The sequence below is a fragment of the Paramisgurnus dabryanus genome, chromosome 7 (genome assembly GCF_030506205.2).
Source record: "Paramisgurnus dabryanus chromosome 7, PD_genome_1.1, whole genome shotgun sequence".
Classification (NCBI taxonomy): Eukaryota; Metazoa; Chordata; class Actinopteri; order Cypriniformes; family Cobitidae; genus Paramisgurnus; species Paramisgurnus dabryanus.
Genome location: NC_133343.1, coordinates 37490911 through 37504144, shown reverse-complemented (window position 1 = coordinate 37504144; position 13234 = coordinate 37490911). Strand labels below are relative to the sequence as shown.

Here is a 13234-nt window from a genome sequence, read left to right as displayed (position 1 = left end):
ATTAAGAGAAAACGCTTCCCCGCCAATGACGAGATTTTCCGTCTTTCAGCAATACCGCTATTATCCACCAGGTGGCGCCCTTCCGCAACTTTTTAAAACCGGAAGTATTGCTCTATGGCAAGCTGCTGCATGTCCGTGTCTGTTTAAAAGATCGCTCTGAATGGGATCTCTATGAAAAGTCTGTCATAAAAATGGAATTATTTCTGCTTTTTGCTCAAAATATGATGTTTTTGCAAAAACCTTCCCATATTCAAAAGCTGATTGCAAAAGAACCACTAAAGGTAGGATGAAACGGTTTTTTTTGTTTGAAAGCAGAGGGTCTGTTCTTTCATTTGGTATATTGTATGTTTATATATTTAAAGAAGAACATTTTCTGGAAGGCATTAAACTTTGGTGAAAATCATGAAAAACGCTGGCGCTGGCTGGCAACTTTTTTTAAAAACGCTGGCGGTGAAAGAGTTAAACAATAAACTGACACAAAGACATTGATTAGTCTTATTCCACATACAACAATGCCAGAACGGTCCTCTTTCTCCACACTTTTAAACACTGGAGCGGTAGTTTCGCACGTCATGCGTGACCTTTCCACATGATTATGTAATACGTAAGGTCACGTTGGCGCATCACACGGCTAGTGCAAGACGAGAAGTTTTGGTTTAAAAGTACATATTTTTTATTTTTGTTGGCGAAAATCGCTTTAGATAAGACCCTTATGCCTCGTTTGGGATAGTTTAGAGCCCTTTGAAACTGCGTTGAAACTGCTATTTTAAACTGCATTTAAACTGTAAACTATTGGGGTCCAAAAAAGGTAATTAAATTGAGAAAAATCCTGGAAGGTTTTTATTAATAAACTTAATTTTTTCTCGACTAAACAAAGAAAGACAACAACATTTTGGATGACATGAGGGTGAGTAAATTATCTGGATTTTTTTAAAGAAAATTGACTAATCTTTTAAGTTGGAGAAGATAACGCGCATCATCGTTTACTTTGGGATTTGTACCTTTGCATTTTGTTTACATGCACTAACACACATTTACATACCTTAGGAAATGTAAAATCGTGAATCAGATAATAATTAATTCTTTAATATCAATGGAAATATACTTATAATGAGATATTTTACTCATATAAATGTCTAGGGGTGCCACTAATTGTCCAGTGTTTATTAAAGAAAAACATTTATTTCATAATGTAATCCCCCACACACACTTTCGATTGTTTTACTTCAATGAAACATCATATTTTTGTGATTTTTTAAAAATGTAAAGTTCAAAAGAAGAAACAGTTTAGATTTCAGATGAGCTTTCTTTGCTCATAATTACCAAGGGTGCCCATATCTTTGTTCATATGTATATAATGACTGTATATAAAAGGAAGCATTTAAACTGTGTTAGATAATTTGCAATTGTGATATTACAAAAAACAGTATGCTGTTTCCAAACAATTGGCTACACTTTAACAATTATTGCTTTGTCTTTTATCATTGAAATTTTCTAGGGACCCCTTAACCGTCTTTTGGATGAGATGTTAAACCGAGGTCCTGACTCTCTGTGGTCATTAAAATCCCAGGATGTCTTTCAAAAAGAGTAGGGGTGTGCCCCGGCATCCTGGACAAACTTTCCCGTTGGCCTACTAATTATCCCCTCATACTGATTGGCTATATCACTCTGTCTCCTCTCCACTAATAAGCTGGTGTGTGGTGGGCGTTCTGGCGCAATATGGCTACCGTTGCATCATCCAGGTGGATTCTGCACATTGGTGGTGGTTGAGGAGAATCCCCCTTTCATATGTAAAGCGCTTTGAGGTCTGCAGAAAAGCGCTATATAAATGTAATGAATTATTATTATTATTATTTACTCATTCCCTGCCAGCCTTTTTTGAAAAGTTGCCACCCAGCTTTTTGTGATTTTCACGAAAGTTTCACAAAATGCCCTTTAGGAAAATTTTCTAAAAATATATAAACATTTAAATATATCAAAAGAAAGAACAGACCCTCTGCTTTCAAACAAACAACCAAAACGGGGGAAAAAAAACATTTCATCCCATCTATATTTTGTCAGCTTATAAACTCTTAAATATGGGTATTTTTCTTAAAAAAAATTTTTTTGCAAAAAGCTGAAATAATTGCATTTTGGGAAGGAATTTTTTTATCAAAACATACACAGAGTTTAAAATTAGTAAATTGCTTAATTTTTTTTATAAATTGGGTAATCTAGTGGATAATTGCAGTATTACAGATTATTACCATATAAATTCATCAGGAACACTTTTTTTATGCAAATGTTTCTCTTAATTGATGAGATAACTCGTCAATGGCGGGGAAAGAGTTAAAACCTTTAGAGTTTGAAAACCTATGGCCTAAAACAAAGGCTAAAATCTATTTGTTTATTAATTAAGATTTACTGTCCTCAAAAAAAATTGTAGCGAACTAAGAATAACACCAAAGAATAACAATCACTAAGAATAACACCAAAAATGTGCACCAAGAAAGTAAACAGTCAATGATGATTTTTTGCCGTAGTGTAGTTACATTGCCAATATCATACATTTTAACCATACCACCTTCTGCAGAAATGTGAGACCTTCAATGTGACAGTAGCAGGGATTCTCATAATGAAAGGGAAAGCACCACAGGGTTTATGGGGTGAGGAGGAGGTCATGCGTTTAGCTGTGACCTTTGACCTCATACCATGGTGGCCTTAAAAAAAAGACTTTGGGTATAACAGGGTAGAAAAACTCACCAGATTGAAAAATACGAGCCGCGTCTTTCACTGCGCTTGTGATGAGAGAGAAATGACGATAGAGAGGGTAACACAAAGACCTTCTGCCGAAAGACACCAACACATCTTGTATCGAGTGATAGGTCTGTAACACACACACACATACACAAAGACAGACAGGTTTGTTTCAACATATAAGTGATAATAAATGTTTTCATACCAGACTTCTCCTAAACACAACTCTCACACAACCTATTAACATTTTTACCTTTATTTAAATCACAATGACAAAAATCAAACTTTGATGTTCTTAATCTCAACATTAAATGATGAGACTTAAGCCTGGATTTCAGGTGGGGTCATATATTTTCACAAGCGTAGCCAAAACTGTACACACACACAGCCTATAAACTGCTCCAAATCTGTCTTTGCATATTACATCAATCATCTTAAACTCTGCTAGTAATTACAGCAATTTGCTGTAATTATTCCCAGTGCCTTCCCGTTTTATTAGAAGGGTAAATACTAGGTCAACTTTTTACACATTGGCAAATGGTGCGCTTAATTGTATGCGCTTTAATCTCTAGCCTCCGAGTTCTTCACCGCCTCAGCGTCCGCAGACAAGCTCTTTGGGGAAAGAAAACATGTCTTTCTTCCCTCTCGTGCCTCCTTGTCTTGTTTTCACCCTCCCACAGGCCCCTCCCCTTCGCTTTTCTCTCAGCAGCTTGTTAAGAGAGCACCCGGAGTCATTCGAGCATCTCATCACAGCTCATGCACTCCCCCAGGCTATTAAACACTGGTGTAAATAAGCTTGCTGAAGGATTGGGGGGGCGGCTCAGGGATGCTGGTCGAGGGTTTACAGAAGAGAGAGGCGGGAGTAGAAGAGAGTGAGTGAGACAATGAGGGTGTCGAGGATAAACTAAATTTGCATTTCCTAGAGGAAATACTAGCAGGACCGGGAAACAATGTAGCTTTAGGTTAGATTAAGTTTTGGTTCTGCATAAATTAATCGACACGTATCATGCAACGCCACACTACAAATTTTTTTGGGTTGTTTTAATCCATGGTTTGGTGAGTAATGGGCAGAATCAACAGTTGGGTAATAAATAAATTTAAGCTTGGTTGTTGCTATCCAAATATGTGATGTAACAACAAAAACAACACAGCACAGGTTTATTTATAACCCAACAATTGGTTCTGTTCGAAAATGTTACACTGCGTGTGAAAACCTAGCTAAAGTCATTTATTTTGTGCTTTACTGTTTTCTTCATCAAATCATCATACATAATGTAAAGAACATTTTGTGAAAATATAACTTTCATATATTTAATATTCTCCTAATCTCTAAATTATGAGACCATAACATGGATTTTATAGGCATGATCAACAACCCAAAATATTTTACAGTGCAGAATTTCATTAAAATATCGATAAATCCTTTAAAGGACAAGTTCGGTATTTTAGACTTAAAGCCCTGTTTTCAGATTGTTTATGGTGAAATAGAACGGTTTTGACTGAAATTTCGACATTTGCGGCTGCCCTGAGAATTTTTGCGTGTTTGTGTTTCATCTCACACCTCTGCAATGGGTTTAATGGTGCACTGGAACAATCCTTCCTAAAATGCATTAAACTTTCGTTTACAAAGACGTGAAATTCACCGAGTGGTCAGGGGTGTTCACTGATATGCTCACACAAAAATCGCTGCAAAAGACGCATTCCAACAGGTTTTATCGTAGTTTTTGCCAACTCCATTGACTTGTATTATATGTCCTGTGAGGTACGGTATTACTCCGCGCCGGGAACTTTGTTTCTATTCTTGCAATTGGCAAAGGCGGATTAGCGCCACCACCTGGGCTGGAGTGTCTATTATTCAAGCTCTAAGTGGAAGAATTTACGGGTGTGAGGCGTTTGGAAAAATAGGTCCACAAGTTAACGACGAATGCTAAAACAGCTGTTGGAAAGCATCTTTTGCAGCGATTTTTGTGTGAGCATATCAGTGAACACCCCTGACCACTCGGTGAGTTTCACGTCTTTGTAAACGAAAGTTTAATGCATTTTAGGAAGGATTGTTCCAGTGCACCATTAAACCCATTGAAGAGGTGTGAGGCAAAACACAAACACCCGAAAATTCTCAGGGCAGCCGCAAATGTCGAAATTTCAGTCAAAACCATTCATAAACAATCTGAAAACAGGGCTTTAAGTCTAAAATACCGAACTTGTCCTTTAAATATGATGAATCTGTTTGAGAAACAAAACTGCATAAATATTAAGACTGTATACAGCAGTGGTTCTCAAACTTTTTCCGCGTGCAGCCCCCCTTGTGTACGGTGCACTGCTTTGCGGCCCCCCCAGAGAAAATTTATGACAAAAAACTGTTCTAATATTTAACATTTTAATTAAACAAAACATATTAAGTTTCACAAAGTAGTGCTGTTGGTTTTTTAGGTTTAATTACACAGAATTCATGATAAATGCATGTATTTTATAAAATATCATAAAACTGGGGCCCACCTGGCACCATCTCCCGGACCCCAGTTTGAGAACAACAGGGATACAGTATGTGACCCTCGACCACAAAACCAGTCATAAAAATAACATTTTTGAAATTTTTAGCTGCATAAATAAGCTTTCCATTGATGGCTTTGTTAGGATAGGAAAATAATTGGCTGAGATACAACTATTTAAAAATCTGGAATTTGAGGGTGCAAAAATCTAAATATTGAGAAAATGAAAATTGTCCAAATGAAGTTCTTAGCAACACATCTTACTAATATTAAATACATTTTTAATATATTTACGGTAAGAAATTTACAAAATATCATAATTGAACATGATCTTTACTCTTTCCCCGCCAGCGTTTTCACAAAAAGTGAAAAATAATCAGCGTTTCAGCAATTTTCAAAAAAGTTGAATGCCTTCCAGAAAATGTTCTTCTTTAAATATATAAACAAACAATATATCAAATGAAAAGAACAGACCCTTTCCTTAAAAAAAACAACAACACGTTTCATCTTAAAGGTATAGCGGAAGATTTTCGTTTTCCGGGTGGATCACCACTGTTATTGGTCATCCCAGATGTCAATCATTCTGATTATATGTTGACGTATAACCGTCGCACGTGCTCGCCTCTACGTTCGCTTTCTGTACATGCGCACTTTCACGTGTATGTGTGTTGTGCTACGGTTTCAACCATTCATTGAAGGTCGCGTTCTCACTGTATTTTTTTCAAAATGTCTGAGGGAGAAAAAGTGTCTACGACTTGTATGACAAGAAGAGAAAGGACTATAAATAAAGAAACAAGACCAGATGTTTATGGAAGACTATTTCACACGCTGGCGTGAGCTAAAAGGACAGGTTGGGCTTCCCACGCGAAGTTTCTACTGGAAAGGTACATTTTGTCATGCTATTTGGAGAAATCCATTTAAAATCACTGCTGGTAAAAGTTGATGTAAGCTATGATTTGCGATGCTAGCCCTGGCACAAGTCACGAACCGCACAGACACGGTAAACATGCCGACAGAAACTTGTAAACAGAGCGAAGAGAAGAACTGAGCACTTGCACGCTCTCTCTCTGTCTCGTGCACGCGTTTAACAGGCGTTCCCTCTCGGGAGCAATTTTTAAAAAATATCGAGGGGCGGTTCTTTTAAATAATTCGGGAAAATCTTCCGCTATACCTTTAATGTGTTTTATTTTTATCAACTTTCAAATATGGGTAGGTATCTTCAAAAATACCAAATAATTTTGAGCAAAAAAGTTAGAGATCAATTTCAGAATGACAGTCAAAACATACACAGAGTTTTTACTGTTTTTGGATCAGCGGATGCTTCAGTGTTTTATAAGTTGGGTAAGAGTGCCACCTAGTGGATAAGAGCGGAAATATGGATTGCCGTAAAAACTTGCACTGAATGGCAACCGAAATGATTTGGCTGAAAATAGCAAAAAACTAAGGGCGCACTCACATTATCCAAACCAAACCATGCCACAGCGCGCTTATTCCCCCTCCCTACTCCCCCAGAAGCACGCACTCACACTGTGCTTCAACTGATCCGAGCCCGGGCGTGCTTTCGTCATTAAGATGCGATTGTTTTAAACAAAGCAGGAAGTAAAGCGTGCTCTTAACACTGGAACCCATCGGTGGTTTTTATTTAGAGTCGTTTGGTGCGTGATGACACACAGCCCTCTCACATGCCTATCATATTGCTTAGTTAACCTGTCGCATGTCCAGCGTAGACATTCATGTAACCCTGCTGCGCGCATCATAAGGTTTTAACGAAGGCAGATGAAGGCGAGTGGTCGCGCAATTGACGTCTCTTATTTGGAAATTAACTCTGGTGCGATTAGCGATCACACTGCGCCTTCCGTGTCTGAGCTTAATCAGTATTTACCATTTACATTTATGCATTCAGCAGACGCTAATCCACAGTAAATTTTAAGTGCATTTAAGCTATACTTTTGTTATATACATTTTTGTGTATTCCATGGGGTTCAAACCAATGACCTTTGCACTGCTAACTCGATTCTCTACCAGGCGAGCTACAAGAACACTATAATTAGTCCGAACAACCTTGGAATTTTGCACAAAAAAAAAAATCAATAAAGTGCCGCCTTGAGAGATCTGTAAAAGAGAAACAATGTGAGACAATGAGGGGGCAGACAGTGTTGTGTGTGTGTGCGTGTTGAGAGCATGCAGTTGGAGGATGTCATTACCGCTTGTCCATTATCAGTATTGCAGTGAAGTGCTGGCTCTCAGCATGCTGAGCTGGGTGAGGTGTTGGGTTACTTGCCCTCATTGTCACACTCGCTGTGAAAATGTGGGGGATTAGGGATTGCCGCCGCATTTGGCCTGGATGCATGCACACGCAAAGTTAGTGCCGCTCGTTCAAACCACGCATTATCAATTTCGATCCAAAAAAAGTACATGATTTAATAGAAATGCTTTTTCGTACCATAATAACACACTGGCATTCTTTACAATAAGACTATGCAACCATAAGGTACTAGAAGGGGCACAACTGTAAACTACTAAAAAACTTGAGACGTGAACATAAAAACCATTAATCTAGGATCACGACCTAAATGCATAAATCATGCTTTGTGCAGTTAACCGTGCAATTCCAGGCCTCTGAACTAGAACCGGATCTAGGATCAGGTTCCTCTGCCTCCATAATGATCTTAGTCGCGAGTCTGAGGTGTTCACACGAGCATGGTTTATTGAGCAAGGGTGGTAATATTTGATCAGATTGTATCTCGATGAATGTGCTAGGCCCATATCTGACAATCTGCACTCACATGAGCCCTTCGTGTTTACGGTTGCTTGCTCATTCAATAAATCATTCATTGAAATGCGCAAATGTGTTGTTTTGGTTCCACTTAAATTGATCACATACCTCAAACCAGCTAAGGGTACCGCTGAGTTTCCTGATGGTCCAAGCCGACTCTACCTGCAAATCACAACGGCATCAGTCAATACAGAAATCAATGACTCTTTACACCATACACTAGACCTTTTGCGAGTAGACGTCACAGTTACGTCACTGCAAGCTGCGCGCGCAATGTGGTGGCAGAAAAACAGTGGAAACGAATAAGACACGAGTGAAACGAACAATATAACTCACTAGATAATGTATTGTTGTGCTGTTGAGTCAGAATAAGAACGCCAAAAAAAGATGACCTTCATTTTAATAATATACCGTCGTCAAAGACACCATTTGAAGATAAAAGTAGGTGTTTATTCTTTTTACCTTATATATCTTAGCCTATGTCTTCTTCCTGTTTGTTCTAAAATTATGATGTTTAGTTACTTAATAAATATAGCACACACGCACGCACGCACACACACACACATGATGTAAAGTGTTATTAAACATAATAGTAGCAAACACGTAGGCTATATACACTCACCTAAAGGATTATTAGGAACACCATACTATTACTTTGTTTGACTCCCTTTCACCTTCAAAACTGCCATAATTCTATGTGGCATTGATTTAACAAGGTTCTGAAAGCATTCTTTAGAAATGTTGGCCCATATTGATAGAATAGCATCTTTCAGTTGATGGAGATTTGTGGGATGCACATCCAGGGCACAAAGCTCCCGTTCCACCACATCCCAAAGATGCTCTATTAGGTTGAGATCTGGTGACTGTGGGGGGCCATTTTAGTACAGTGAACTCAAGAAACCAATTTGAAATGATTCGAGCTTTGTGACATGATACATAATCCTGCTGGAAGTAGCCATTAGAGGATGGGTACATGGTGGTCATAAAGGGATGGACATGGTCAGAAACAATGCTCAGGTAGTCCGTGGCATTTAAACGATGCCCAATTGGCACTAAGGGGCCTTAGGTGTGCCAAGAAAACATCCCCCACACCATTACACCAACAGCCTGCACAGTGGTTACAAGGCATGATGGATCCATGTTCTCATTCTGTTTACGCCAAATTCTGAACCTACCACCTGAATGACAGAAATCGAGACTCATCAGACCAGGCAACATTTTTCCAGTCTTCAACTATCCAATTTTGGTGAGCTCGTGCAAATTATAGCCTCTTTTTCCTATTTGTAGTGGAGATGAGTGGTACCCGGTGGGGTCTTCTGCTGGTGTAGCCCATCCGCCTCAAGGTCGTGCATGTTGTGGCTTCACAAATGCTTTGCTGCATACCTCGGTTGTAACGAGTGGTTATTTCAGTCAAAGTTGCTCTTCTATCAACTTGAATCATTTGGCCCATTCTCCTCTGACCTTTAGCATCAACAAGGCATTTTCGCCCACATGACTGCCGCATACTGGATGTTTTCTTTTTCACACCATTCTTAGTAAACCCTAGAAATGGTTGTGCGTGAAAATCCCAGTAACTGAGCAAATCTGTGAAATACTCAGACCGGCACGTCTGGCACCAACAACCATGCCACGCTCAAAATTGCTTAAATCACTTATCTTTCCCATTCTGACATTCAGTTTGGAGTTCAGGAGATTGTCTTGACCAGGACCACACCCCTAAATGCATTGAAGCAACTGCCATGTGATTGGTTGATTAGATAATTGCATTAATGAGAAATTAATCAGGTGTTCCTAATAGTCCTTTAGGTGAGTGTATAAGAAAGAAATAATAGCCAAACCAGACAACACCACACAAAAACAGTAAAGTGGTAAATGTTAATCTGACTAAGAGCATGTTGCATGAAAACCACAGCTAGGTGTTTCAAAGCACATGTGCCAACCACTAGACCCTGGCTTAAATAAATGTATAAAAAATATAAAAGAGCGCATTTTACTAAAGGGGGAGGTATTCCCTTCATTTTTACTTTTTAAGAGTTGGATTCCTCATGCTAAATATAAGCAAAAAGTGTTTTTCTGTGCCAAAAGCACTTCACCCGGGGTTAATAAAAGTTTTTGAACATCAAAGATTCATATAGTGCATATACTGTAATGTAAACGCATGAATCATAAGTTATCCGGAGATAGTGAGATAATGTTTTATGTGTGTGTGTTGCTCGCTCATGAATCGCTCCTCCCACGGTACGCTTCAAAGGGGTCGGGTTTATTCGTAAAGAATCTGTACAGCTGATCTCTCTTTTATGAATCTTATAAAACTAAAGACTATTTTGTTATATGAAGGAAGGATGTAATATTACTCTATAGGTACTTGATAAAAAGAAATAGCATGTGTCTATAATTTTCACTGAATGTAAAATATTACATGTGTACAACTGTATACATTTAGCATATTTTTATACTTTTGTTGCAATAACTAGCATGTGCAGTGGCTTTCCAGGATGACTGTCTGGAAAACATTACAGGAGCGTATCAACTTCCTTGAACTTTGATGAACATGAAAACGCCAGGGTATACAATCTCAGCTTTCAAAGCAGAAGACATCATTGCGGCAGGCAAGCGTGAACTTACGTTGTGCTCTCCCTCCGTAGTGCGCGCGTCATAGATATACGCTAGTATGATGTCCACCAAACTGAGCCAGACGTGGAAGCGTGCTTTCTTATCGAGGAGGTATGAACGGTTCGTGAATTTCCTCATCTGCTCTTTTTCTTCTTCTGTGAAAGTAACTGAGAGAGAAAGAGAGAGAAACATAGGATTGCTCATCAAGTTTCTTTATTCCCTAATATCATTAGAAGTAGAGTCAATGCCAATCTCCCCATAAAAACAAGTTAAAGTCTGAGCCATAGCAGTGTATGATTGATGGCTCCGATCCGCTGAGAGCTTTAGAAAACAAAAAGAAAAACTGAAATGTTCAATGCAATTATTTTTAAATCAGAGCTGGAGATGAGACACAGAAAATGTTTGGAAGCATGCGAATAGAGTTACCGCACAATATAAGCAAAGCCACCGAGTTTGATTGATGCCCTAAACTGACTGATAATGCACCAGGGAGGAAAGAGCAGAAGGGAGGTGGAGAGGAGAGCGACTGGCAGAGCAACAGAAACCGAAAAAATAAAACAGTCAGCGGTTTGGTAGCAGCTGAAAGTGATCCCCTGCTTGGCTACGGCGCTACCCCTGATAGAGCCCCTCATGTGCAAACTGTATGTCCATATACATATTATATGGGTTAAAAACGCAATACTGGTCTGGGGCATGTTGTGAAATATGAAACGTCATATTCTTAAGATTCATAACTTCTCTAACATTATTGTCCAGTAAGAAATGTATGACTAAATGATCTGTGGTGTGTAATGACTCCTAAATTCGGTGCTTTTTCAAATGGAAATACAAATGGTATGATGCACTTGACATCATAAATGAGTAATAATATATCTTTAATTTCTCTCCTAAAGTAACATTTAAATGATATATTTCAACCGAAAGAGAATTGCGTTAGCAGTACAAAAGGTCATGGGTTCGAACACACATACTGATAAAAAAAGTGATAACATTGTATTTTATGGCGTCATTGTTACACATTACATCCAATTACAACAGTAATAACAGTAAAATAAGCATAATTACATACAACTCACCCTAAACCAAATAATCTTTACACTTACGTTAATCATTATTTTACTGTATAATTACAGTGTAACAGTGACACCTTATAATAAAATGCCTTAGAGGGCATGTACACCAAAGCGTTTAACCCCCTGGGGTCCAAAAACGCGGCGCCATGTTTTGACGTGTTTTCTCCTTATCATAGCAGAGAAAATACTCCATCATTAATAATCATACACTTACGTGTTTGACATTATTTAAAACTGTGAAGGGTCTTTGTTTAATTTGTTTACGTTCACAATAACAAGAGATCTTTGTGTTTTTGTCAAATAAAGAAAATATACAGGGTGCGCATTCAGACATTTCTGTCTCCGTCAGCTGTCTCTCAAAAAACGTTACAAACATCAATTGAAACTCTGCGAATACTCGTCACACAAACATGATACACATATCCAAAGAAAGCCTGGAATGTCCGATTATAATCGAAAACAAATATTGCCTGTTTATATAATCTGCATTGAAGTAAAGAGAGAGTACAGTTTTTCCTGGCTGAGCTCATTATCTTTAATGCGGTCACGCCCAGGGGCGGTACCCGCTGTTGACATGGTAATGAGAGGACAAGCAGTTCAAACCTTAACAAACAAAGCGTAAAGTTTTATCAGATTTAAACACTTTACCGCATGTTTGGATGATAAACTTTATACACACATGTGAGGAATATCTTCATTTATGTCTACCTAAAAAGAACAACAATGGAGGACAGACTGGAGGAGGATATATTCCAGAAAGTAAGTAATTTATCCTCATTTACATTTGCTATCATGTAATATGCTTATGGCTTGTGCAGTTCAGCCTACACAAGCGACCTCAGCAGACTGCGCGCTTCGGACTGAAAAACTTTCACATTGTTTACAAACGAGTACGCGTGATCTCACGTAATGGCGGATAACGATAACATGCTGTACAGTGGTAATCAGTCATCTTGCAAACAGACACTCGCACAGCAGTTGCCCCTCCCACAAGAAGCGGATTTTGCTTCGGACGCGCGTCAAATGCTTGCTTTTTCCGCGCGTCTACTCCGCTCTACACGCGCGAATGCATCCAAATTGTTCAAGCGGCAAACCACGCGCGGTAGACGCTATTTTGACGCCCAAACCGCGTTTGGTGTAAACTCAGCATTAGACAGTTATTCACTTTCGTATCCTTCATGGCAACTTTCAGTAAGGCTGCACTGCCAGATCTTTTAAGTGTGTGCTGTAATATGATCCATATATTGTTTACATGCTTGTTTACAAACAAGGACGCGTGAAGTCATGTAATGGCGGATAACTATTACATGCCGTACAGTAATAAACACAGTAATTCACTGTCGTATCCTGTAATTTCTTTATTTTTTTATAAGATTTTTCCCACACCTTTTTTGCTGATCCGAAAAATGATCAGATCCATGCCTCAAAAAGCGTAATGTGATCTGAACCATGATTTTGGTGATCCGCCACACCCCTAATTCAAGCTGTTGTAAAGCATGAAGAAATTACTGTTACAGGTAAAACTTTTATATATGCTATTATGATAT

At 38.6% G+C, this 13234-nt stretch overlaps 1 protein-coding gene across 1 annotated transcript in view; it reads right to left on the bottom strand.

Moving 5' to 3' along the window:
* shq1 (SHQ1, H/ACA ribonucleoprotein assembly factor) overlaps positions 1-13234 on the bottom strand; it is a 45206-nt gene that overhangs the window by 19761 nt on the left and 12211 nt on the right. The window contains exons 8-10 of the mRNA XM_065279791.2: positions 10627-10781; positions 8110-8163; positions 2743-2866 (exon numbers count right to left, since the gene is read on the bottom strand). Coding sequence (XP_065135863.2) covers positions 2743-2866; positions 8110-8163; positions 10627-10781 — 333 coding nt within the window. The remainder of the gene's footprint in view (positions 1-2742; positions 2867-8109; positions 8164-10626; positions 10782-13234) is intronic.